This window comes from Salvia miltiorrhiza, chromosome 4 (genome assembly GCF_028751815.1).
Source record: "Salvia miltiorrhiza cultivar Shanhuang (shh) chromosome 4, IMPLAD_Smil_shh, whole genome shotgun sequence".
Classification (NCBI taxonomy): domain Eukaryota; kingdom Viridiplantae; phylum Streptophyta; class Magnoliopsida; order Lamiales; family Lamiaceae; genus Salvia; species Salvia miltiorrhiza.
In genome coordinates, this window is record NC_080390.1 from 55141158 (window position 1) to 55168924 (window position 27767).

At 34.0% G+C, this 27767-nt stretch overlaps 4 protein-coding genes across 13 annotated transcripts; 2 read left to right on the forward strand and 2 right to left on the reverse strand.

Annotated features, from left to right (window-relative positions):
• Window positions 1-2084: 2084 nt before the first annotated feature.
• Window positions 2085-4725, reverse strand: LOC131020827 (AAA-ATPase At2g46620). The gene has a single exon (XM_057949868.1). It carries the CDS (start codon window positions 3733-3735, stop codon window positions 2305-2307), a length of 1431 nt encoding a protein of 476 aa, XP_057805851.1. The 5' UTR covers window positions 3736-4725; the 3' UTR covers window positions 2085-2304.
• Window positions 4726-8685: 3960 nt separating this feature from the next.
• On the forward strand, window positions 8686-11396 carry LOC131020829 (uncharacterized). Its single transcript, XM_057949869.1, has 4 exons — window positions 8686-9541; window positions 9644-9910; window positions 10657-10816; window positions 11102-11396. Exons 1-4 carry the CDS (start codon window positions 9335-9337, stop codon window positions 11278-11280), a joined length of 813 nt encoding a protein of 270 aa, XP_057805852.1. The 5' UTR covers window positions 8686-9334; the 3' UTR covers window positions 11281-11396.
• Window positions 11397-15686: 4290 nt separating this feature from the next.
• On the forward strand, window positions 15687-17015 carry LOC131023642 (vegetative cell wall protein gp1). Its single transcript, XM_057953188.1, has one exon. The coding sequence runs from the start codon at window positions 15687-15689 to the stop codon at window positions 17013-17015; it is 1329 nt and encodes a 442-aa protein (XP_057809171.1).
• A 4009-nt stretch (window positions 17016-21024) lies between these two features.
• Window positions 21025-24517, reverse strand: LOC131020830 (uncharacterized). Of its 10 annotated transcripts, none has more exons than XR_009100775.1 (6): window positions 24208-24431; window positions 24096-24131; window positions 23252-23333; window positions 22909-23073; window positions 22232-22320; window positions 21025-21588 (listed from the first exon to the last, which is right to left on the reverse strand). XR_009100775.1 is itself a non-coding variant. In XM_057949870.1 (4 exons), the coding sequence occupies exons 3-4, from the start codon at window positions 22247-22249 to the stop codon at window positions 21217-21219; spliced, it is 390 nt and encodes a 129-aa protein (XP_057805853.1). In that variant the 5' UTR covers window positions 22250-22320; window positions 22909-23073; window positions 23912-23926; the 3' UTR covers window positions 21025-21216. The 10 variants fall into 10 exon arrangements, 1 of the variants encoding a protein (XP_057805853.1); XR_009100773.1 differs by having other exon boundaries at window positions 24212-24399; XR_009100782.1 differs by lacking the exon at window positions 23252-23333 and having other exon boundaries at window positions 24208-24517.
• Between the last annotated feature and the right edge of the window lie 3250 nt (window positions 24518-27767).

Consider the following 27767-nt stretch of genomic DNA (forward strand, 5'->3'; position numbering starts at 1 on the left):
AGTCACACACTTTTACTACATTAATTATACTCTCCTTAATAGTCGTGTCAAAAAAAGTGGGATAAAGCCTAATGGGACGGAGGGAGTTTGATAGATTATAGAGATAATAAAGTAATTTAAACACTGGTTTGTGTTTTTTAATAAATTAATCATTAAATTTAAATATTTCTTCTTCCAATTTCATTGATAATAACTCATTACTATTTGGTACACTCATTAAAAAGAAGAGTGATTAAAGAATAAAAATTATAAAATGTGGGAAAGTTCTATAGCAAAATTGAGCGATGATTACAAGTTAAAGGCATTGTACCAAAAATCAAGGGCCAAAATTCCATTTAGGTGCAAGTGAGTTGAGCTGGTATGCAATTTATTCACAGTTAATATATTTAAATTTGTTTTAGCCATTATTTGATTTATTTGGCAGTACTCCAATTTCAACGTCGGTTTTAAATGATTTGAAAAGGAAAAATTGCCAAATCATATGATTGTGGCAGTTGTCATTATTCTTCCCAACTAAATTTTGTACAAAAATGAAACGAAGGCACAGCCGCACAAGTAAGTTGAAAATGGAGACAGCTCAAACTACAAGACCCCACAATCATGCCACGTGTGCATCCTACACATCTCTTTTCATCCACTCTTCCCATTCGCTTACCAAAAATATGTGACAACCACTTCTATGCGACAAATTGCAACTTGGGATTCGGCGTTTGAATACAAAAATTAGTAATTAATTTTTTAATAAAGTTTCATTTTATATAGAATAAATGATTAGATATTTCTTTATTTAATTTTATTCCATATAAAGAAATTAATCAGTTTAATTGGGACGGTCTAGTTGAGACTGAGAGAGTATAAATTTTTAAAAAATTATTAAATTATTTAACTATTAATTTTTCCTCATATTACGTATCGCTTATTTTTCGTTGTTGTGACATAATATAAATATACTCACTTGGCATGAATATGTTCGTGCGACGTAAATATGACAGTGTGAAAAAATGAGAATTTTAAATCTTATTTATTTTGATTAAAGTCTCATGACTCTCTCATTTACATAATTTAGCTCCATTTTGTGTATAATTTTATTTTTATTTTATCAAACTATTATTTACTTTTAACAAAAATCTCATTTGCTTTTAAATAAAGTCATTTATGTAATCAATATAATTCATGCTTTGTATTTATAATTTCATATATTTTTTAAAAAAATCTCATTTACAAAATATAATAAGTACCATAATAAAGTAGCAATAAATCAGACAAAATAGATCGAGTTTGGGATCAAACATACCAAAAACTGTCTTAAGAACACTATTTGACTCTATTTCCAACTAACAACAACCAATACTCCATTCGTCCCACTGTATCTGAGACTCTTTCTATTTTGGACGTCCTATTGTAAGTGAGACTTTTTTCCTTTTTAGGTAAAAGTTTTTCCCTTTAAACACTTTTTCACTTTTTCACTTACACACAAAATACACATTTCTTAATTCTCGTGCCCAAAAAAAAAGTCTCACTTACAGTGGGACGGAGGGAGTATATTTTACCATAATTTATCAGATTTTGTCCTTCTACTTTTATCCTATTAGATATTGCTTTTATATGTACATAAAGATATAAAAAGAAAAAAAAGAGACCAAGATTTCTATCCAACTATAAATATAGATGAAAATGGTATGGAGAAGCCATGCTTGAGAAAGTGATCCCGTTTACCAAGCAAGTTGTACATTTTCTTGCTCTTTTTCAAATACTTCCCACCCTTTCAATCGTGGAGAAGGTTAATGCATCCCTAAATTCTTTTTCTTCTTCTTTTTTTGGTTGAATGATGATCGCAAATTATAGTTGGAACTTTTATAATATTCGACGTTTGAAGGGTTCATTCACAGTTTCACTTAGAAAAGTATAGTAAAATAATAGAGAATTGAGGTTCGCCAATCTGATTATTTATTCGAATCTAAAAAGTGAGCACTATATATGTCCACACCATTTAAAAATAATTTATTCTCAAATCATAACGCCTTTTGATCTGCGGCGAATTCCACTAGGATTACTTTACCTCGTCAGCGAGCCTAATCCATATATAAACAATCAAATAAACATTACTATAATAAATTATAAAATGATGAAGCAAAGTGTCCTCCAAATCATCACAATAATTTAAATTAATTGTGACGCGAATAAAATAATCCGGTTTAGCCTTTGCACGAATTATAGGGAGAAAAAAAAAACTAATTACATGATCACTTATTAACTGAATATAAAATAGGAAAATAAAGAAGCGGTATATTGTGTTTGCATCTGTCACCGTTCACATTCATCGTGATCGAACGATCCAGGTCTCTTGCAGCTCTTCAGCCGTAACAGTCCATACAATTTCCGGAACTCCTTCGGCATTGTTTCCTTCCAGGCGGCGCCGCCTCCTTCCTCCGTGATGGACGGCGGCGCCGGAGACGACGCCGAGCTGTCGCTCAGCCGCGTCGCGACCTTTCCGCTGCCCTTGCTGTTCGATTGCAAGGCGGAGATGACCGACTTCAACGCGCGGCTGGGCGAGGACCGATTCACCAGCATCAACTCGCTGATCTCCGCCGCGCTCATCGTGGCGCCGCTCTGGAAAATCTCCTCCACCTGAGGAAACAGTTTGTGCTCCTTCACTCCTAGATAGTTGTTCGCCAAATTTTTGAAGGAGGTGAAATCACACATGGGGAAATGAATGTGCATATCGATTCTCCCCGGCCGCAGCAGAGCCGAATCGATTCCGTCTTTGCTGTTCATCGTGAAGATCAGAATCCTCTCGTCCTGCCAATTCAATAGCCCGTCCATGAAATTCAGCAGACCGGACGACGCAATCCGCGCGCTAGACCTATCGGAAACGTAGCGATCCAAATCCTCGACGACGATCAGAGACTTGCTCGTGGTCTGCAACAGAAGCGAATTGAGATCCGCCGCGTCGGCCACTTGCGAGAGGTTGACGTAGTAGACGTCGTAGTTGAGGAGATTCGCCGCGGCGGCGACGAAACTGGATTTCCCGGTGCCGGAGGGGCCGTAGAGGAGATAGCTGCGTTTCCAAACGCGGCCTAGCTTGTGGTAGTACTGTTTGGATTTCAGAAACGTCTCCAAATCGTGCCGGATTTTGGTTTTCAGATCCGGATCGAGCACGAGCGAGTCGAAACTGGCGGGGTGGTTGAACAAAACCGACTTCCACCTGCCGTCGCAATGGTTGTAAATCTTCAATTCCGCCCCCCTCTCCTCGATGTCGTCGGAGACCGCGTGGATGTGCTGGAGGTAGGGTTTCAGAATCCTCCGCTTATCCTTCTTCTTAATCCTCAGCACGAAGCTCCGGCAAACAATCTGGTTCCCGCGATCTCTCTCCACTCGATTGAGCCACGAAATCCGCGCGCCGAGGAAAACGTCCTGGATCGCCTGATTGTCGTCGAGCGACAAAACGATGTCGTTCGCCTTCCTCCCGGTGAAGAGGTTGGTAAAATCGGAGTCCTCTAACGAAGGCAGCGAACTCAGGTAGAGCGAAACTCGGCGGTAGAACAGGTTCTGCTGCTGAGTCGAATCGTTCAACTCGGGGACCTTGAAGTGCTGGTGCACGTGAACTCGGTCTCCCACCCACTCCACCCCTTTCCTGACGCCGTAGATGAGAGCGGTCCGGTGCAGGAACCACCGCACCAGAAAAATCGAGCACGCAATCGCGAAGCATATCAACACCAGATTCGCAACAAACATCGGATATATACAAGTAAGCAATCAATCCCTTCCTTTATTTTCGATGAATTTGTGAGGCGGAAACAACAACTAACAAGTAATTAAAGGGAATTTCATCGTAGATAGAGAATATATAGAGAGGAAATATCCAATAGCTGGCAACGAGTGAGCGCAATAATACTGCGAAAGGGGATTCTTCTTGGTATTTGATTTCGAGTTTGGGCCTCAAATATTAATTTAGAATAAAGTTGAGGGATTCTTTTATTTTATTTATTTTTGTAGTGGAGGTTGGTCCGCAGTCACACCTTTTTACATAGAATAAAAAATTTCCTAAGTAGACGTTTTAGACAAGAAATTAGCCGAGAAACTATAATGTGATAATGTAATTAAATTAAATAAATATGGACTATGTTAGAGTGCACGGCAACGGCGATGATGCGGTGTCGTTTAAGGTGCAATATGTGGCCTACACCTACAGACTACACAACGCAACTGGGTTAGCTTCTTCAATACAAAACAATACGCTACATAAAGTTAGATATCCATTTTTATTAAATTTGTGTGACTCACCTTTGCTCACTTAAATTCCTATTATTGCAGAGGTGATCCTATACATAATCTTTTTTTCTTCTTCTTAATATTTAATAAATTTTCTTTATTTTAAAAAATAATTTGAATTAATACTTTGATCTCTATAGTCCCTCACCATATAGTTTGAAGGTTATATATGAGCATTAGGGAATTTGTGTGTGTTTTTTTGAATGAGGTGATTATTTTATTAGAACTTTAATAGTAATATATAAAAAATATTTTAAATAAATCAGCCAATTTTAGAAATAATAACCACTCAATTGAATGATTAGAGTGCGGGTAAGGGCGGAATTAGTATAGAACAATCCCAATTTTGTTATAAAAAGAATATTTGTATATATATAAATTGAAAAATTACTCTTTTTTTAATTATTTGTATCCCCATTCGTAGAACAACTAGCTGAGAATTTTAGAGAAAAATCTTCTCATCCTTCCATTCATCTCACGTCTATCTCTGCCTCAATCTCTTTCATCTAATTCTGAGCTATTATTACACCTTCTTCATCTAAATTAGATCTAGAAAAATAGGTACTACTACATCTTCAAAAAAAATGTTATGAATTTGGGTGGTTCAAGTATTAGTACATAGTGTGCCATTAGAGAAGAAAGAAATGATTTATGATTTTCAAAGTAAATAATGTTACAGAATGTACTAGTTTACGTTTATGTAACGCACCCCCAAATATAAAATTATAGATCAAGTTATTCATCAAGAGATGAATTATGTAAACTAAATATTTAATTAAAGTGAATGATTTCGTCTTATCACTCAAACTAAACGCCTATTTGAGTATATATAAAGTAGGGCCTACCTATTATAGTGGAATTCTGGCTTCACTTGGTTTCTTACTGGCAATATTTCAGCAAAACAATAAAAAAGCTCAATAAAGTTGGAATCATCATCAATATGATCCTTTATACAAGGCATAAATGGAACCAAATTGAAAACTTTATACAAGGCATAAATGGATATATTAAAAGTCTAAGAGCATCTGCAGCGGCACTCTATTCTAGAGTGAACCGCTATTTTGCAGTCCAATGCTCCCTCCAACAGCACGCTACTTTACGCCAAAATGTAGAGTGAATGAACAGTGCCCCGGCAAATGTAGCGGGCTACTGTTCATCACGCTAGTTATTATTATTTTTTTTTGCTTTTCTTTTATCCTTCTTTTTGTGGTTTTACCTTTACTTCTTTTTGTTATTAATATGAAATGCTTCTTATTCATCACTCTAATTGTCTCGTTATTAATATGAAATATTTCCAATGTGCAATTTAAAAATTGACGATCAGAATATATATTTTTATTTTGTATATTATTAATTTATTTTATTTTTGTTTAAATTATAAAAGATATTATATAGAATTTTTAAATTGCAACATCATAAAAATACAATAATATAAAATTGCAATAATAATAAAATTACAACAACACAAAAATACTCATAAACATAAAATTACAAGAAATAGAAATACAATAATATTAAATTAAGAAAACATTCAATAAGGTCCAAAATCCCCTTCAGATCCTCCAGCATCACCTCCAGCATCACTTCCAGATCCGCCAAAATTCGGAAATTCATCACCAAACATATTGAAAGCATTGCTTGAACCTGAACCGTCTTGCCTTTTCAATATGATTCTAGTTTGTTCTTGTTTGAAGTACTCACGTCGAATGGGATCAGAAATATTGTCGGTGTCTATCAGCTCATCTTGCACTTCGTGATGCATTGGTCGATCATTTGTGGGAAGAATATTCTAATTTTGAACACTAATTCCCATTGTTAAGTAATTTAAATTTTTGCAAGTATTTTGTAATATTAGTGTGCTATTGTCATGTAATTTATGCTTTTTTCAATTATTATGTAATGTTATTTTATATGTTGTTGGAATAAATTAATGTGCAATAATTTAAATATAGTATAAAAAATCAAAATAATTATATTATATTATGTTATAATTAAATAAATCAGAATAAATATAAATAGAATTAAATATATATATATATATATAATATAATAACTATATAAAAAGATTAATTTAATAACAATTAAAAGTATCAAAATAGAATATTCCATTGTAGAGTGAAATGTAGAGTTGATTGTTGGAGAGCAAAATGAAATTACTCTACATTTCACTCTACAATAGAGTGAAGTTCACTCTAATGTAGAGTGAACCATTGGAGTTGCTCTAAAAGGTACATTGCAGCTTGCAATATAATTAGACTTTGTTTGAGGTATGGACCAATGACAAGAATACCATAAAAAAAATATATATACTATTCTTTTGTCACTTAATAACACTCAAGCATGAACTATCCTTTTTGTAGACATGTGATTTAGGTTCAAACTTAAAACACTTTCCTTCTCAATTCACAAAATGAATAAAAAGAAAAATATTATCTTGCATCTATTAATTAGATAGGAACCTATTTCAAGAACATATATCCCAAGTTTCATTTTAAATAATTTTATATATCATGATTCACATTCAGGAGCATATACCAGAATTTCCTAAATATATATTTTTGTATTAATTACTAAAAATTAGTTTGAATATCCATTGGCCAACTGACCTCAGCTTGTCTTTGTGAAAACACACTACTAATTTTTTTTATTTTTTATTTTGGCTGAATATGGTGTGTACTTCAAATGTCAATCAAATTAACCAAAAAGAAACATAAAAAGAAGCCTAATGTATAAATACAATTAGGTTTAGGTCGAGAAGCCAATTTTTACTGTTTTTAGGCATAAGTTCTGAACTAATTTTTCAGTACACCAACGTTGTTAATAGAATTTGTATATTTAGTCTTTCTCAAAATTAAAAAGAAGATGACAAATATTTGTTCGCCACCAGTCAATCACTAAAATACAATGATAAGAATTTATTTATTTTAAAAGATGAAAATAGCATATATCCCTCTATAAATATAGTCCACTTTATTTTTTTCATACATATTAAGAAAATATATTTAATGTACCTAACAAAATAAGATGGTATATTAAAATAAAAGGAGATTTAATCCACATATATAAGATAAGAAAAGTGGACTATAATTTTTAGGGGGAAAGTGGACTATATATTCTTGGTACGAGGCAAATGGCAACTTTAATTTAGTCAAATTTTGAAGATAATTATTGGTATTAGAATTTGGTAAATCTAATATATTTATAAATCTTTATATTCTTATAACCAGTCATCGTTAGCAATTATTCACTAGAAATTAGAGTAACTATAAACCTTGTTACAATATAACTATCAACCTCAATTAAAGTGAAGTATAGAATTCAATCTTCACCATCTCTCTTCCCCAACTCAAGAAATAAAACTAACAAATTTTGTTTCATATTAAAGAAATAACTAATCCTAATGAATGATGATCGACTAAACTTGTAAATAATTAATAAACACCACTAATAAAAATTGATTTCTAATTACTATAAAAAAAATTATGCCTGATCTAATTTTTTATTTTTATCGAGAGGATATAATTAAGTTATATCTTGCGACCAACCGATTTCTGAAGCGGCGGATATTTTGTATTGTAATATATAAAACCAGTGATTATGTGGGGAATATTCTTTGATTAATTATAACCACTAAAAAGGAAAAAAATAAAATAAAAGATTAGTGAAAAGATTAAGCGTGTCTAGATTGATTCTTTATTTTCATGGGACCTTTTAATAATGACATATTTATTCTCTATCAAATAAAAAGTTAACAATCTGGTTCGAATAAATCGTCTACTAGCAAAGATATTTTAAATTTTTAATATAATTGGACCACTTTATTGTTAATCGTTGAGCCTAACCGAACGCGTCAAAGCCGTGTAATGATGTTTTAGTTGTCTTTTTCATAATCAAATAAACAAGGAATTAATTAGAATGTTTTTTTTTCTAATAAGAAAATTCAATTTATATTAAATTATTTATTTCTTTATATTTTCTCCTGATGAATTATGAACACGATAGCTTCATATTAATATACTGAACACATAAATTAGATGATATAATAAATTTGAAATACGATTTCTATTGATTTTTAATATATGGGGAAGAAGGGACCTTACGAAATTAGGGTTGAAATTGGGGAAGAAAAATCCATTTTTTTTTAAAAACATTTTCGAAAGATCAAATTACCTTTAAAATTCGATCCTATCATGTATTTCCATCCAAAAAAAATAATGTTAATCAAAAAATTTATTTTAAAGCCGGATGTTCCCATTTGAATTATATAAAGCCCGTTAAGCATTTTTTTATTCGTATTTCAAGTCCATTAATTTCTTATGGGCCCTCTCTACCATAACACTTTTATGGATCAAAAGCATTCAATAACGTGGCCCCATTTTCCTTCATTCGTTTTAGCCTTTGTAGTCTCAAGTATATTGCCATTGAATATAGTTGTACCATTTTTATTTTTTTGAGGCGGAAGAGGAGCTTATATTATGATAAATCAAAACGAGCCATATCAAGAAGTCAAGTCAAGAAGAGAATTCGACTTTCAGATCATTAGATCAAAAGAAGAAAGAACAAAACGAGCCAGCTCATGGACAGCTCGATTAGCGTCGCGCCGAGCATGAAAGAACTCCAAAATCACATACTTGCAAGTGTGCTGAAACATATCCCACAAATCATCGCACATAGAGTTGAAGTCTTGAGGTGAGTCTTGAAGAACATGAATAGCCAGCAGAGAATCCGTATAGAGCACGATCGGACCGAGATAATTTTTCAAAACAAAATTCGATACCCAACATCATAGCGTGTAGTTCACCGAGTAGAACAGTGGTTGTATAGCCAAGCCGCTGCAAATAGTGTGTCATTCTTAATAGGGAATTAATCTTAATTCATTTATTATCACTATGAAAATTGAGCTTAATCCTAATTTGATCTCGAGCAATTGAACTCCACAAAAAGTGGTATGAGTGTGAGGAGAAGTAGTCGTCCTCACATTTCCTTATCTTTCTTCACCACTCCTACCAATTTACACACAGTCACACACTGCTTCTCCATAAAAAAAATAATCTAGAGAAGCATGGCCGCCACACTCAGCCTCCCGAAGCTTCCACATCTCCAACCGCCGCGAATCCTTCCCCAAATCCAATCCAAATTACTCTGCACTTGCAAATCTCAAAATCCTTCCCCCAAACATCCACACGCTGCCCCCGAATTGCTCCATCACCTCAAATCGGTGTCTCTCCCTCTCACCGCAATCGCATTGCCTTTCCTTCTCCCCGCCGAGGTCTCTTCTCAATCTCCAATTTCCAAACCCTAACTTCAAAATTCGTTTCTGCTTTTGATTTGGTTTTGATGCGATTTTGATAAATAAAATGAACGAATGTAGGATGCATTTGCGGCGGGAGGGGAATTCGGGATTCTGGAAGGCAGATCGTTTGCGCTGATTCATCCGATCGTGATGAGCGGGCTGTTCGCGTACACCTTGTACGCTGGATATCTCGGGTGGCAATGGAGGAGAGTCCGTACGATTCAGGAGGAGATCAACCAGCTGAAGAAGCAGCTCAAGCCGGTCGCCGTCACCCCCGACGGCTCCCCGCCGCCCGAACCGCCGGCGCCGTCGCCTCTCGAGGCTCAGATTCAGCAGCTCACTGAGGTTAGCCCAATTACGCTATCTTCTCAAATCTGCCCCTCTGTTATGATTGGTCGAGGGGATTTTATCCCTTTTTGGGGGGAAATCCTTATCACTTGAAACGAGATTAATAAGTACTAAAATATAAATTGTATTAGCATTTTTTTAGATACAAAATACATTTAGGTTACATTTAAATTAATCAAATAACAATCATAATATTACAAATTAAAATTAATATCCAAATAAATACAATCCAACATCCTCGGAGGTTTTTTTTTTTTTTTTTTTTTTTTTTTTTTTGTAAAGAGCGTTTTCGAATGCAGAGTGCCCATCAATGTGGCTCATTATTATAAGATTTTACCTTGATTGCACGAGTCATTGAATAATGCTTATTTATGTATTTAAATTTTAAAGTGTAGATATATGTTCTTATGAAATTAATGATTTTTAGTGCAGATTTTTACAATTTTACCTTTATTATGATAATAATTCGCAATCACAAAATTTTTTAGTTGTAAATTAGTCTTGGTTTGTCTACAACTAACAATCACGAAATTTCTTAGCTATTAATTGACCTTATTTTGTCTATACTTCACGACCAGAATACTTCCTAGCCGTAAGTTGAGCTTATTTTGCTCTATTTTGCCTACAAACAATCACTAAATCTTTTGATCGTGAGCTAAGGGCAAACCATTATTTTAAATTAAAATATATATATATATATATATATATATATATATAATTTTTTTTACCTCTCATTTACACAGGAAAGAAAAGAGTTAATCAAAGGATCGTACAGAGATAAACACTTCAACGCCGGCTCCATATTGCTCGGTTTTGGCGTGTTTGAATCCGTATACGGAGGGCTCAACACATGGTTCAGAACAGGGAAGCTCTTTCCCGGACCTCATCTCTACGCTGGGGCAGGTACGGCCTTTACTTTTCATGATTGATAAGATATACAATTGAATAATTTTACATTTTCAATCGAATATAAATCAAGCAAAATTAACTCAAATTCTATAAATGAATTTACTCATACTACTATTTTTATCTATCTAGGTTTATCTTCATATGTAAACATTAACTATGGAAAACCCATATCAAGAAAATCAATAGTACTTAGACGTGTGTGTCATATATTTAATTTTTGAACATAATGGAAATGAATCTAAAATTGTTTTTTATTTTTTTAATTAAATTATGGAACAGCAATAACAGTGCTGTGGGCAGCAGCAGCTGCATTAGTACCTCCGATGCAGAAGGGAAGTGAAACAGCGAGAAATCTTCACATCGCGCTGAATGTGTTGAATGTGCTTCTCTTCATTTGGCAGATACCTACTGGGATCGATATCGTCTTCAAAGTCTTTGAATTCACCAAATGGCCTTGAATTTCTACACTCCAAAAATATATATATAATCCATACTTTTGTTGTTTCTTTTATGTATTTCTATATCTTTCATACAATTTCGTTCATGTAGATGAGGAGATATATATTAGTGAGTATATTTTTTTTTTTTTTTTTGATCGGACAAAGTCATGTTAGATGTTAGTAATTAGTTCCCCATCCACTCCAAGAACCACCTTATCTCTCCATTCACCAAAATCCACCTTATATCTCCAATCTCCAATTCGCTCCCAAGAGGGATCGAATCCGGGTCACTTCACTTAAGTGAGGACCCGGTGGCCAGTGGGCTAAGCCCCCTGGTTTATATTAGTGAGTATATATTGCGAGACAATACGTACCTTGCACATTCCTGATACGTCGTTCTAAAAAAAAAGAATGATTTGACAACTATAAGTCAAAAGGTCCATTTAGCTGGTGGCTAGATGGTTTAGCCGGAGACTAGAAAATCCAACCACCCGATCAAATGATCTGGCCGCTCGGGTGATTAGATTGGACTTTTGACTGATAGCGATCTAATGGTCTCTTTTTCAAAAGAAATTACACATTTCTGAAACAAGCATACTATGCAAGACTTTATACAAAAAACAATCAAATTTATCTATTAACACTCCTCAATATTTACTTTTATTTACCAATATTATCGTTACTAAACCAAAGAAGTTATAACTTATGCTGTAATGTGTGGTTCATGTGTAACTGGTAAATTTTTCTTTGTTATAAATGTGACGTTGCTTGTAAATGGCGACAGCGCCGGGACCGTCAAATTGTTTTTGTTTCTTACTTTTTATTTTATTTTATTTTATTTACGGAGGAGAATAAACTTTGTGTAAAACCATAAAAGCAGAGAGAAGGCATTTTAATTTTAACCATTAACACTCAAGAATAAGTTCCACACCCAACTTTATCCACAATCTTGCTCATATCTATTATGCTTTTACATTACGTTTTAAATATGTGCTGGAACAATATTTTACTAATTTACAAATATTATTAATGTATGAACAGAATATATTATGAAACAACAAATTGTAGCATGGTTAAAAGTTGGAACACAATCTTGATTCATCAGCAGCTTAAACACTGGAAATCTCCACTCTTTCAACTGTGTGACATCACACAGGTGATAAGCCTTGCTTGAGAATCATCAAATACAGTCTTAGAGCAACACTGTTATTATTAAAGCTAGTCTTTTCCATTTCCCATAATTAATACATGAACTCTCATTTAATTTTGATTATGCACACAAATAAGTAATAATAAAAAAATGCCTCCAAATGCACCAGCTTTCAATCATTTTAATCGTTTACACATTTATATTTTTATTTTTTTGAAATTGGAAAGATATTGTATTAACTATGAATTATCATCAATTAAAATATCTTGCAACCAAGAAGGGAAATCCTCCTTCCACAAAAGTGGTTGCTGGTAATCTAAAGCATAGTGTGCTAATCTATGAACAATTTTATTAGCATCTCTAAATGTGAGAAAGGCCATGATCCATGCATATCATAACTCCATGAGGTGGTCTCCCGTGAAATCAGTTTCACGGTGAAACCAGTTTTTCGAATGACACTACTTCAATATATAAATGATACTTTAATATTTTCAATAACACTACTTCAAGTCTTCAATATAATATATAAATGATACTTTAATATTTTCAATGACACTACTTCAAGTCTTCAATAGACAAATGGTACTTTCAAATGTTACAATGTCATTTATATGTTGAAGTAGTGACATCGTGAAACCGGTTTCAAAAATCAAGACAATTGAAAGTATTTAAAGGTAGAATTTTAATTTAGTTCACGTGAAAAATCAAAATTTCATGAAATTTCGTGTATTTAAGTGCAATTACCCCGTATCTAAAATGTCATTCAGAAAAAGTATGATACTCCCTCCGTCCACCAATCAACTTCCCATTTGCCTCTAAAATTTTGTCCACCAATTAACTTCCCACTCTGCTTTTTGGACTTATATACCCTTCCTTACTTTTTAAATTACTACACTTTATCAATTGGACCCACCACACTCTATCATTACTTGTCTAATTAATCCAATTTTGATTTTAATTAAATAGAGTAGGATATTTCAAAATTTTCAGTTTATTTTTTATTTTCTGAATTTCCAGTTTATTTATTTTCTGAAAATTTTATTTTCAGTTTATTTATTTATTTTCTGAATTTTCGGTTTATATATTTGTTTTTGAATTTTCAGTTTATTTATTTTCCAGTTATTTATTTATTTTCTGATTTTTCAGTTTATTTATTTACTGAATTTCCAGTTTATTTATTTATTTATTTTCGAATTTTCAGTTTATTTATTTATTTATTTTCTGAATTTCCAGATTATTTATTTATTTACTTTCTGAATTTCCAGTTTATTTATTTTCGAATTTTTAGTTTATTTATTTTCTAGTTTATTTATTTCCAGTTTATTTATTTATTTATTTTCTAAATTTTCAGTTTATTTATTTATTTACATTCGAATTTTCCAGTTTATTTAATTATTTTCTGAATTTCCAGTTTATTTATTTATTTACTTTCTGAATTTCTAGTTTATTTATTTATTTATTTTTGAATTTTCAGGTTATTTAGTTTCTAGTTTATTTATTTCCAGTTTATTTATTTATTTATTTTCTGAATTTTAAGTTTATTTATTTATTTACTTTCTGCATTAACAGTTTATTTTATTTATTTATTTTCAAATTTTTCAGTTTATTTATTTATTTTCTGAAACAAAAAAAATCAGCTTATTTATTTATTTTCTGAATTTTCAGTTTATTTATTTATTTATTTATTTTCGAATTTTCAGTTTATTTATTTTCCAGTTTATTTATTTATTTTCTGAAATTTTAGTTTATTTATTTATTTATTTTCTGAATTTTCAGTTTATTTTTTATTTAGTTACTTTCAAATTTTCCAGTTTATTTATTTATTTTCTGAATTTTCAGTTTATTTATTTATTTACTTTCTGAATTTCAAGTTTATTTATTTATTTATTTTCCGAATTTTCAGTTTATTTAGTTATTTATTTTTGAATTTTCAGTTTATTTATTTATTTATTTATTTTCGAATTTTCAGTTTATTTATTTATCTATTTATATTCGAATTTTCAGTTTATTTATTTTCCAGTTTATTTATTTATTTTCTGAATTTTCAGTTTATTTATTTATTTATTTTCTGAATTTTTAGTTTATTTATTTATTTTCTGAATTTTTAGTTTATTTAATTAAGTGTAAAAAAAAGAATAAATAAATAGCTTATAAAAAAAAAAACTTTAAGTCAAGGCATTAAAATAATGTCAAATAGCTAGTGAAGGATTAGTAAAAGTAATCACAATACATTAACACTACCCTTTTAGTCTTTTACACCACCTTTTTCAGCTTTCTTAGTTTCCGTGCCGACCACCAAATGGGAAGTTGATTGGTGGACGGAGGGAGTAGTATTTTAATACACGTGATTTGCAATAGCCGCAGAGAACAAGCAACATATATCAGAGGTGTAAACGCCAAAGCTTTTTCAAGAGCATATATGGAATCTCATAGAGAAAAAAAGAAGCAAGATTTCACGCTTGTAATTGTCTGAGATTGACGACTTAATTGTATTAATTATATACTCCCTCCGTCCCCAAAAAAAGTTCCTCTTTGGGAACGGCGCGAGTTTTAAGGAAAAGTGGTAAAGTGTATTGATAGTGGAGAAAAATATGTTATAACTAGTATTGGGAGTGGTGAAAAGATGAAAAAGTGTTATAATTAGTATTGGAGTGGTGAAAAATGAAAAGTAAAAATATTAGTGGTGGGGTAGTTGTCCAAAAATGGAAAGAAAGAAAGAGAAACTTATTTGGGGGACGTCCCAAAAAGAAAAAAGATGAACTTATTTCAGGGACGGAGGGAGTATTATTGTAAGAAAAATCAAGGGAGTGGATGACAACATCTGCAGCGAATAAAATCTTGTAATTCCAGAAAGGAAAAGCTGCTGACATTCGACACAAGCCCAACTGTCAACATCTAATGTACAGTTACGATTTTGATCGGTTAATGTTGATTAATTTGCTATTTAGCGCCGAAATGGGAGTTGAGTGAAACATAAGAGACACCTCTTAATGGCCCAAATTAAAGTTGTGCTTTCACTTTACTTTTTTTTTTTTTTGTTTTGTTTTTTTCTTCCTATGAATGACCTCTTTGAGAGGTGATGCCAACCTTAACTCACACAATTTTTTGTGTGTTTTTTTGAATCTGATACTTTTCTTGTGTCGGGGCTCCGTTGGTAGGGAGCTTCCCTCTCATGCATGACATTATAAATTATAAGTTCCATCTTCATTGCTTTCATTGCATTTCTCTTTAATTACTTCTCATAAATATTTTTTTTTTCATTCACACAAATTAAATGGCAAGCCAGCCGCGCCCACCGTGGTTCCGGTTTTCTTTGGGAAACCGGGCCCCCGCGCCTGCGCCTGCTCCTGCACCTGCGCCTGCCGCGCCAGCGCCAGTGCAAGTGCGTCCTCCATTTCCAATTAGGCCAACCCTAACTCCGCAACCGGCGCCTCCACCACCCCAACAACCGGCGCCACCACCACCACCACCGCGGTCTCCTTCTCCGGCCCCTACTCCGCAACCATCTTCGCCTAGGGCTCAAGTTGCACCACCACAACCAGCAACAACAACAACAACTCCCAACACACCACCAAAACCCTCCACTCCGCCTCCGCCGAGCCCCACCGTTGCACCACCTCCACCCCGGCCACCGGTACCAACTCCCGCCCCGGCACAACCTAGGCCCACCATTGTAGCACCGGTAAGGCCGTCCGTTGCACCTCCGGCGCCCTCACCAACTCGGCCTCAGGTAATAAGGCCCTCCATTGCAGCACCAATAAGGCCCTCCATCGCGCCTCCGGCTCCTTCACCGACTCGGCCACCCGCACCGCCGCCGGCAACTCCACCGCCCCGGTCACCGGCGATCACCGCAGCTAATCCACCACCCGCCGCTTCTTCCCGTTCACCAAAATCCCCCATTCCAACACCAGCCAAAACTCCACAACCCTCCCCTCCCAAAAACCAAACTCCCACAAAAGCTCCACCGCCGTCGTCTCCGCCGCCTCCCCATACTCCAACCCCATCTCCCAAAACAATCAAACCTCTCGAAAAAGCAGAATCGCCCAAACCCAAGCCCTTACCCCGCCCTCCCTCGCCTCTCACACTGCCGCCGCCGGCGCAGACAAAACCAGACGGCGGCGAGCAGGAGCAGAAGACCGTCGTCGAGGACAAAACCGTCACTCGAACTGTAAGAATGGCCAGACCTCACAACAACGGCATCTTTCCCGACGGAAAAAGAGAACCAAACACCCCAAAAGACAATGGCGCGAGCAAGAAACTCTCCGATTCCGACCACCACCTCGGCGTCAGCGTGATCACGCTCGCCGGAGATAACAAAGGAGCTGTAATGGAACTCCATCCGTCGCAGAAGAAAAGCAACTCCGTCAAAATAAACAGCAAGCTGTCGAGCAGTGACGGCGGCGAGGAAGGAAAATCCAGAAACAAGGATAAAGGTAACGGCGCCCTGACGGCGCCGTCTCCGATGTCGGGATACTTCAACAGCAACGTGCAGGGTTTGAACAACTCCATTCTGTACAACACTAACGTCCGACATAACGACCCTGGGATCCATCTCTTGATTAACAGAAAGGCTAACGGCGGCGGCGGCGGCGGCGGCGGCTGAGCATGCATGCAGCTGTATGTGCTGTGGAATAATAAAGCTAAGCAAATGGGTGCCAATTATTTTTAATGATTTTCCAATCTGTATTCCAATTTCTCGTGGGAGGCAGCTAAATGGGAGTGAATCTTATCTTGTTTGTAATTCTGTGAGGAGATACTATTCCCTCATACGGGATTAATAAAATTCATCATGTCCCCTTCTTTTTTTTCTTTTTCTTTTTTCCCTATTGTATATGGTGTTAATTTATTACATAATGGTTTAGTTTGTTTCATCAATAGTTAATCATAAATTTGTTTCACTATGAATTTACTGTATAATATATGGTGGTGTTCGGTTAGATGGTTATGATATGTTATTTGGTCTAATTATATATTCAGTCTGTGACTTAGCTTCGAGACAATGCCAGGTAGGATTAGTGACGGCTAACGAATCTTCTGCATATAACAACATTTATTTTGAGTAATTTCAAACTAATATAACCTCAGGAATCTCGGACTAATATAATTTTTCTTCCCCATACGCAGGAATCGATTGAGTTGCTTCACACCAACTCAACCTCGGATTCGCACCTTAATTTTCACGAAAAACGCAACGAATTAAATATTTATTAAACGATCCTAATTAGTAATAATGAAAGTATAGCTAGTTGGAGAGTGGGAAAGTGTCACTTTAAATCTTTCTCGTTACAAGATTTGCATGCATTGGAAAATTTGGAATACATATTTTTATATAAGACTTGAATAGTTGGATTCACATTTCTCGTGTAATATGCTAACTATAAACTATGTAAAGGAAAATAAAAGTGTAGAAAATTCAAGGCAAAGGTTTATTCCAAATCCTCTCGGGCTAAGACTTATTGAATATCTCACAAGGAGGCCTAAAGTGAACTACTAAGTAGCCCACCAATTTTTATCTCAAAAAATAAAAAATAAAAAAGTAGCCCATAAAGTTTAATAGGCCCGAATCAAATAAGCACTACATATATACATCGAACTATTTTACTCCCACTTGAACCTTAAAGCCCTTTTGTTGAAACATCAAATAAGGGAGATACCCTTTCTACATAGTCTCATGCATGTTTCTTTATACTATTATATAGCCCATAAGTTTAAATAATTCAAATATTATTTTGATCCACTATTTCTAGCCATTCTTTTAAAAAAATCTAAAAAAGGTATATTATCTTAAAGGTGTGTTTGCTTTGAGATATAAGGAAATGATATAATAAACTCCATTGCTTTGACGTGTAGATGGTATAAATTTTCGAGCAGCACCTTATCCCTCGGGTGAAATTGTGCGAAATAGATTGATGCAATGTGGTACATGTAATGATGGATACTAAGACTTTCTTTTGTAGGTAATTCTCTTGTATTTACAGTAAGAAATAAAAGTATGTATAGTGTATGTATATGTTTGGCAATGGCATACAGCTATGGGGATATATATAGGGATAAGTTGCCGGTTACCTGCCACAAGGCAAACATGTCGGATTCGGTCTTTCAATGATTGATGAAATTAAATAAAATTTAATAATATAGATATATATAGATATATATATATATATATATATATATATATATATATATATATAGTGTGACATTCACATTATTGAAACGAGTTGTGAGGCTTATATGAAGGCACAGTGGCGATTCTCTCTGCAAATTCTGGACCTCAGAAACTGGACATTGGAACATGCACAAAACAAGTAGTATCATTTTCACAACTCTGCATGCATGCTTTCATCACTTTTCACAGCATTCTTGACCCACTCTCTCTCTCTCTCTCTCTCTCATGCAAAGGTATATCTGCAGAAAAGGTGTGGTAGCAGTTGTGGAGATGAGAGCATGACCTACCAAAGCAGAGGATTAATCCAAAGCAAAAACTAGAGAGATAGTAGCTAGTGTTGCCCGTGTGCATCATGTAGATATTTTCTTTTTTCCTTTACGACATGAGCCCTAGATATGTGTAGTATTTATTTATTTACCAAGAGGGATCATTAACTCTCACTTTGATTAAGTAGTTTTGCATGCATGCCTAGTTTTGATTGATATCTCCTATTAGACACGTGGAATTAATCCCCTTTAGTTATGGGGGGGTGTATTGCCGGTATCGGTTTGAGATTCTGTTGGATTTTTTTAGATTTTAATAAATCCATGGATTTTCGTGGGTTTAGGAAATATGTAGATTCTATGCAGACCCTTTGATTTTCATGGATTTTCATCGACTTTCGTGAATTTTACTGCAAGGAGTGCACTCAGCTGGAGAAGGACAGAGACGGGCGCCCCAAGATAGTCAATTTGGGTAGTGCTAAAACGGATCTATTCTATGAGCGAAAGAAGTATGGATTCAGAAAGAGATGATGGTGATGATGACGATGATGACAGATGACTGCTGATATATAGTTGTTTCTCATTTCTTTAGTTATTTCGAGCTCATTTATGTTTGAAGCATCCAAAATTATGTATGAAGTTTTTTCGTGAACGTACCGAAAATGAAAAGTAAGAAATTCTTTCATGAACGAACGGAAGGGTGATAAATTCTAGAGAAAATTAATTCAAGTTTTGATATAACAGTTTGCTTTCCAGCAAAGAATTTTGGTTAGGTGTGTTTTTTAGGTATTTTAATAGTTTCTATATTTGTCTATTGCAATTTTTATTGTTCCATTTTCTTTCATTTTGATCCAGTGAACGAGGCCCGTTTGGTTTTTTTTATTATTATTAAAAAGATAAATAAATAAATAAAAAGATTATTCCCACTGCAATATTTGTAAAACAGAATCATACATGGCCTCGAAGCCCATTTGAATTTTAATAAATAAAAATTAAATCAATTATGCTCTTCGGAATTTCGTAACGAAGATTATTAAAAGCTTGTCCCAAAGTCAGATGCTCAATATATAAAGGATGTTGGATTTTTATTTTCATTTTTAATCTTTTTTATGCAATGCTGTTGGAATTTTATTATAGAAAGATTAGTAACTGATTCAAACGGGCCAAGCCCATTGGAATTTTGGGAAAAAGAAAATAAAGCTTATTCTTTTTTTTTTTTGAGGGAAAATAAAGCTTATTCTAATGGCACGATGTTCTACTAATTGATCTATAGTGTCAATTTATTATTATTATTATTATTATTATTGACAAATAAAATCACGAACTATTTTAAAATTATAATTTTAACGTGATTTTTGAAAAGTGGTGAATTAAATCATTAACTTTTGAGTATGTTTATACTTGAAAGTAGGAATTCTCTGATATCACCATTTCAAAGTTAAACTAGTTTAAGTGATAGAAATAATCAAAAGCAATGGGATATCTCATGTTTCGATCCATCAAATTAAATAAGGGATTAGTCTTATTATTTTTATCTATCAAAATTTCAAAGTAAACGTCGCCCCTAACTATATATCATCACCTTTTCTAATTTGTGATGATACCCATTCGTCACTCATCAAATATATAATTATTATTTTTTTAATTAAGTCTGTACTCGTACTATTGAGGAACACTACAAAATTCGCGCAAAATAGCTACGGAAATTTCCGTAGCTAAAAACACTAATTCCGTAGCTAAACAGTTTTACCTACGGATTGGGAACGGATGTCGTCCGTAGGTATATCGCTCGTCGCTAAATTTTTAGCTACGGAAATCCGATCCCTCGCTAATGTTAGCTACGGATTTAGCTACGGAAAATCCCTCGCCGGAGTGTGTCGCCATAATCGTCGTCTAGCGGTCACCAACGGACTTAGCCACGGAAAAATCCGTAGCTAAATGGCTACGGAAATATCCGTAGCTAATCCGAATCCGGCGACAGGAGTTTCTTCACCAGCTATTTGGATTTAGCTACGGAAAAATCCGTAGCTAATCCGTAGCTAAGTTGCTAAAATTTTGTAATTTTTATTTTATTTTTATTTACCTAGATACAACCTGTTATGTACTCGATTTCTAGCAGAACTAACAACAATTAATATTATTTCAACATCCAACACACATACTCATTATCCCAAAATAGTCAATATCAAAGTCATAAACCAAAATAGTCATAAACCAAGATAGTTTAGAAATCACGTGTCTAACAAGTATTTCAAAACCAAACACCTAGAAATAGTAGTCACAAACCAAAATAGTTTAAAAATCACATATCTAACAAGTATTTCAAAATCAAGCACCTAGAGATAGTCGATATCAAAATCAAAACACATGTATAATCATGGAACATGTGATGGTGGATCTGGATGGCTAGTGGCACTGCTTGATTGCCCTTGCAACTGCTTGATAATCTCCATTGCAACTTTAACCTGTTCTTCTAATCGAGATGTCCTTTCTCGCTCCTCTTGAAGCTGCTCCTCTACATCTCCTAGGCGAGTGGCATACTGCTCTTTGTCAATGTCGGACATTGCTGAAGTACTACTCTCTCCCGATATATTGGTCTTCAAGGTCAATGCGAGACTACCTGTGCCGAACAATCTTTGTTTTTTATCTAAACCGCCTCCCAAGACATCTAGATAAATCTTGTTCATATCCACGGGCGTATCAGGATTAGATTGGCCCATCTCTGCAGCAATTTCTTGTACCTCCACCTAATTGATAAAAAATGTTATATAAAACATATTAAAATATACACTATTAAAGACATATACTTGTTTCAACCAATCTACAACCAACAAATTTCATAAGCTACACTCAAATGATTGAAGTATTGCTAATTTCCATTAGTTTCCTTGAGATGTATAAATAAAGTGAAAAAAAAAACTAAAGAAATACATTTCTTGATCTATTTCCTATTAGTATAATTTCATCCCTATTCTAATATTTCTTATAACAAACTATCAGAATCCATAATTTAAAAATAGAAATGCAAAGACTAAGCTCCAAGAAAGATGAATAACTCCATCTATTGATGTTAAAGACTTGCAACCTATCTACTAATGCTTGAAGTCTTAGAATTTAAGATAATGAATGGTGAGACAATATAAACCTACATAATGAATACAACAAAGAGATTCAAATCCTCAACAATCAAAAAACCAAATTAAACAACAAACACATAGTTATACCTTAATTTCAGTAAAATTGAGTATGTAAACGGTCAAACAAAGATATCTGATTGTAAACAGCAAAGGCAGCAAAAGCTCAAAAGCGTTGAAATGAGAAACCCCACATTAAGGGCACAAATATTAACAAAAGAAACCAAAATTTCCCAGCATTTTCCAGCTGGTTTACCTTGAAATTCAGGACCATTCTCTCTCTCTTTGAGAAGGAGAAGAATCAACAGCAGTAGCAGCAAACGGTGCAGTAGCAACAGCAGTACCCTGAAATCATTAGTTATGTGTTGTATTAACAATAAGGCACATAATATTTGTGGTGATCTAACTTCATGACAAGTGTAATTAATAAATGACAAGGAAAGGAAATTGGAGAAAGAGAAAGTCACATTCTGTTGCTTATCATTCTCTATCTTCTTATTTAGTTTGACAGTTGCTAAGTAGCATAGAAAGGTTGAATATAGCAGAGGTTAGGAGCAATAATTAGAGAATGGAAACATTGCTTTCAAGCTTCTACCTCAAATGATGAAAACATAATAGTTGAAGTTCATGCATGCATTATCCATACTTATAAATTAGAGAGACGGATGACAGCTTCGCAAAATGACATCTAAATATAGGAAAAATGTACATGTAAGTCTTAAAACAAGCACGCTTTCCACAGATTAAATGATTAGCGTATCAGCACTTGTATTGCAAATTTGCAATGATAGTCTAATAGGCACCATTATCCTGATCCTATTCCAGATAGTCTGATCTTGTAGTATATATGCTATGATAAAGTAAGAAAAAGGATCCCAAACAACCTTTCCTAACAGAAGCTAAATTAGCGGACCTAGAAACATGGAAACTCACCACAGCGCAGCAAGATCTGTTGATGCATAATTATATTACAACAATAAGGGGTATGTTTTTTCCTTCAATGAATATGACACGAGGACCTTCGCTTTCTTCAATTAATCCCTCTTTATTCAGCAACACCAGAGCACCAGCAATGTAGGGATTATAAAAGCTCTCTCCCTAGGAAAAGGAAAATAGATGATATGTAATGCAAGGGGTATAGAAGCCAAAAATTGGTCAATGTGAATGATTTTTACAATACACTAGTAAAGATCTTCTAGGAAATAATACTAAGAGATATTACAAAGACCTTAATAGACCAGCCTGAGAAACTTAAAAAACATAGAAGCCTCCATACCTTCTCCTCCAACTCAACTCCAAGACGCTGATACACCTTTTCAAACTTGAGCCCAAGCCTTCCGGTACTTCTCCTCCCCAGCCTGTAGATTTGATACATAGATATATATAGCACCACACATAGAAAGTATAAAGTCAAAATGGGAATGAAACAATTCTATAATGAATTGCTAAAAGTTACTGTTATTTTTTCAGTGAGATACATAATAGCCATTAACAACTAATAGCAAACACAATATTTTCTATTGAAAGAAAATGAAAGCTAAATATGTTTGTAATGCATTCTTTGTTTTCTTCTGCCATTTTTCTATATATATGTATATGCTTCCACAGTTGCAGTATATTTAGTAGTAAAAGAAACTACTAGCAAATAATTAATGGCCAAAATCACGCATCAATTCATCGGTAATAGTAATTGCTAATCAATGAGGGCTTCTTCCACTTTAGTTCCCTGCACAAAAATTCCAAACAGATTGCATATATTTCACATGAATTCACATCCCAAATATTCCACAACATTTATTTCATGCCTTTTACTTTGTTCACACTGTCCTAAACCAAATAGTACCCTCCATTTTTCTTCTGCCATTCTTTTGTTTTCATCACACAATGAACTTAGTCCAAGTAATGGAGATTTCTGGATTGCAATTTGTCAGTTTACCAGAAAAGAAGCGCAATTTGTCAGCATTGTGCCCAAAACTCCCAAGTGCTCCCCAGACGGCAAAAGGAAAATATCGAAGTTACACTTAGTAAATCAAAAAATGAAATGTGGAACAACTAATTAACAGATCACCTATGCCATATAGAACATACAAATTTTTTAGAGGCAAGCCTTAGAAACTTACGGCGCCTGCGACGGTGAGCGAGCACGGTGGCGGCACCTGTGAATGAGAATGAGATGGTGAGAGAGATAGAGATCGACGATACTGAACGTGATGTGAATGTCGTGATCTGTACCTACCGACGACTTTGAGAGAAACGGCGGAGCAACCGCGGCGACGGGATGAACGGCGCCGGAAGAGTGAGAAACGCTAGGGTTTGCAATTAGGGGAAAATGAGAAGAAGAAAAACCGCGGCTGCACCTTTAGATTTCAAATTTGGTCTTAGGTACGGATTTTGCTACGGACATTCCGTAGCTAATAAGTCACAATATCCGGCTACGGGCAGAGTCCGTAGCTACGAATTAAATTTTAGTTTAGCTACGGATTTAACTACGGTTATTCCGTAGCTAAATTTTTTTAACAAAAATTAGTAATTTTTTTGACTTTAATGACGGAATACATCTGTAGCAAAAGTATTGCTACGGAAATCCGTCGTTAAATCCGTAGTTAAATTCAGCAAATTATTTCCGTAGCTAATCCGTTGTAATTCCGTCACAGAATAGCTACTGAATAATTTCCGTAGCTAATTCCGTAGCTAAATCTAGCATTTTTTTGTAGTGGAAGAGTTTTCGTGGACGAACGTATCAGAGTGTGCCTCAATTGGAAATCTAAGATATTGAAGCTTCGAGTTTGAGCACTAAGCTTCAAATAGGGTAGACCGTGATTAGAGTTAGTCACGTAGCTTTAGGATGGTGTCAAAATTATTCTTTTTGATTGGTCAAGCAAATATGCAACCCTACCCTAATTACTTTCAACACAATAAAATAAAATTGGGTTTCTTTTGATCCACTAACTCAACAAATAATTGCTTTTATTGATAATGAGATATCTTTAGCATTGCAAAAGAAGCAATTGGGTTGGGGGGGGGGGGGGGTAGGACCCACTAAAATGGCATAGCCATTAAAAAAAATTAAGTGTTCAAATAATTAATTCATTTGCATCCGGGAGGGACATTTCATTTTTCTGAGATAGTAGATATTTTTTTTTTGAGGCGAAAACGAAACACTTATATTAAATCACAGTGAACAATATCTGTGAGCCAGGAAAGAAAATTCTGCTTTCAGATCATTACAACATCCGACCAAGAAGTATGTTTTTGGATTCGAAATAATCACGCGACCGTAATTATCCTTAACAATTAATTAAGTTCAATCAATTAGTCCAATTATTCTAATAAAAGCTGAACTTTTTATATCTTTTTCGACGCAAAACCAAACTATATATTCCCTCTTATGTCATTATAATTTATAAAGCCTATAATAAGAGAATTAAGGACACATGTAAATGATTAATAGCATTAGCAAGTACAACTTCTAAAGTTGGTTGGGTTCCTTATTTTATTATAGCTAGAAATTAACACATGACATTATATATAAACTATATTTAAATTGATTAAAATAATTAATTGTCTGCATGCACATGCATGATATTATTCAACGTAACTAATCAACCTGTTTTTAAATTTTATATATATATATATATATATATATATATATATATATAGCTAATCATAAATGTATATATTAATTCTAGCTAGCTGACTTCCTTCAAAAACATTAAAATAAATAAAAGCTCCTCATTTTCTGCATTAGATAGAATATTATGATCAACCAATTTCCGTGAATATAATTAGATTAATTTCCTAATTCAAACATACAATAAACTTAATTAATTAGAAGCTAATTAATTCCCCATGATTTAACCCGAGTTCTTCAATTTAATTTCTCCATAAACAGTTGATATATATAAATTATTTGCAACAATTAAATATGTAACATATGTTATAGCAACTGCAAACACGATTATATAATTTTTTATATATATAATTAATTATGTAGCAGAAAAGTAAATATTCTGTCTCGAAATGAGATGTGTATAAACACACTATTATTATGCACAAAAAGCTTTGAATTGCTCTGTCACCTATCGCATTCCACATATCATCTCATACATTAGCTTTTGTAAGAATCCAAAGCAACATATATAGAGCTTCAACATCATATGCATGGCCCATGGAGACCTGGATTCTATGTCCCATCTTATTGTTTTCTTTCTACAAATACACTACCATATTAACAATTAGGTTCACTATTTAAATAAATATAGACCGATACACATAACCTAAATATTTATTTAGTTTTTTATATAAGTATGGAACAATAATACCATTTTATACTCCAAGGTTTGGCCTTTTCGCAATTATATGTATGTATGTTTGCAAAACTGAGACCACGACTGATTTGGGTGTCAAATCGTTTGAATTGAGTCTACGACTGCTATCCCCTTCACTTAAGCTGCAAAACCCTGAAAGCAATATCTCAATCAAGCACCAATTTGAGCCAGAAAATTTGATATCGCAAAGTATTCTACGATCGAGAATAATATTTATTTAGTATTTTTTTAAAAATATAGACCGATACGCATAACCTAAATAGTCATTTTTTTTTATGTAAGCATGGAACAATAACACCATTTTATACTCCAAGGTTTGGACTTTTTCTCGATTATATGTATGTATGTTTGCAAAACTGAGACCACCACGATCAATTTAGCTGTCAAATCGTTCGAATTGAGTCCACGACCGATATCCCCTTTGACTTAAGCTGCGAAACCCTGAAAGCAATATCTCAATCAAGCGCCAATCTAAGCCAAAAAATTTAATATCGCAAAGTATTCGAACCTGTCTAGCTACGATCGAGAATAATAAAACGACTATTTCTCCTGAACATGAAATATAACTTATGCATGTGTAATATACATGACAGAATGCGACCAACTGATATGAAAGTAACTTGGGAAAATATGCCAAAACCTAATGGAAATTGAATCAAATTGGTTACCCACTTCAATTGACTAAGTAGGATTGAGATTATGATAGAGATTGGATTGGGTTGGGTGTGTGTTTGTCTTAGAATAGGATTTATACGATTAATTGTACACAAAATTAGCTAAGAGAAAGGAAAGGGAAAAGGGCACATCGGTGGGTTTGGCATCGAAGAAGCCACAGAGAGCAGCCAATCAGAGCCTTCCAAGAGAAAGGCTAAACTAGTGGGCCCACTAGGGACAAGGATCCTCCGCCGTGGACCGAAGCACAGTACGAACGATGTGTACTAAGACGGTGTCGTTTTTCGTAACTAACTATGAATAATCAAATCTAAAATGAAATAGTTCTAAAAAAAAAAAAATCTAAAATGAAATAAATAGTTTAAAAAGTAAAAAAGTATATTGATAAATCTTGATTATAAAAATCAACTATAAGAAAAATGATTAACATAAAAAATTTAGAATTAAATAAACCTCAATTATGAAAAACCAACCATATACTCCCCCGTCCATCCCATTACAAATGTCACACTTTCCATAATTGGATGTCCCATTACAAATGTCTCATTTCTTTTTTGGCAATATATTTTCTCTCTACACCTAATATTTATATAATTTTCACCAACTCAGTCCAGCTGCTTTCTACACATTTCTCAATCTCCGTGCCCAAAAGTAATGAGACATTTGTAATGGGACGGAGAGAGTATTAAATTTTATTAACTTAAATGGAAAAAATAAAATTGAAATATGATAATAAACTCTGGTTATGAAAAAAACTAACCGAAAAAAAAATAGTCTAACCATAGCAATATA

Coding starts and splice junctions, on each gene's coding strand:
- LOC131020827 (XM_057949868.1), bottom strand. CDS start 3,735: ATGTTTGTTGCGAATCTGGTGTTGATATGCTTCGCGATTGCGTGCTCG.
- LOC131020829 (XM_057949869.1), top strand. CDS start 9,335: ATGGCCGCCACACTCAGCCTCCCGAAGCTTCCACATCTCCAACCGCCG. Junction 9,542..9,643: donor CTTTCCTTCTCCCCGCCGAG/GTCTCTTCTCAA, acceptor GAACGAATGTAG/GATGCATTTGCGGCGGGAGG. Junction 10,817..11,101: donor TCATCTCTACGCTGGGGCAG/GTACGGCCTTTA, acceptor ATTATGGAACAG/CAATAACAGTGCTGTGGGCA.
- LOC131023642 (XM_057953188.1), top strand. CDS start 15,687: ATGGCAAGCCAGCCGCGCCCACCGTGGTTCCGGTTTTCTTTGGGAAAC.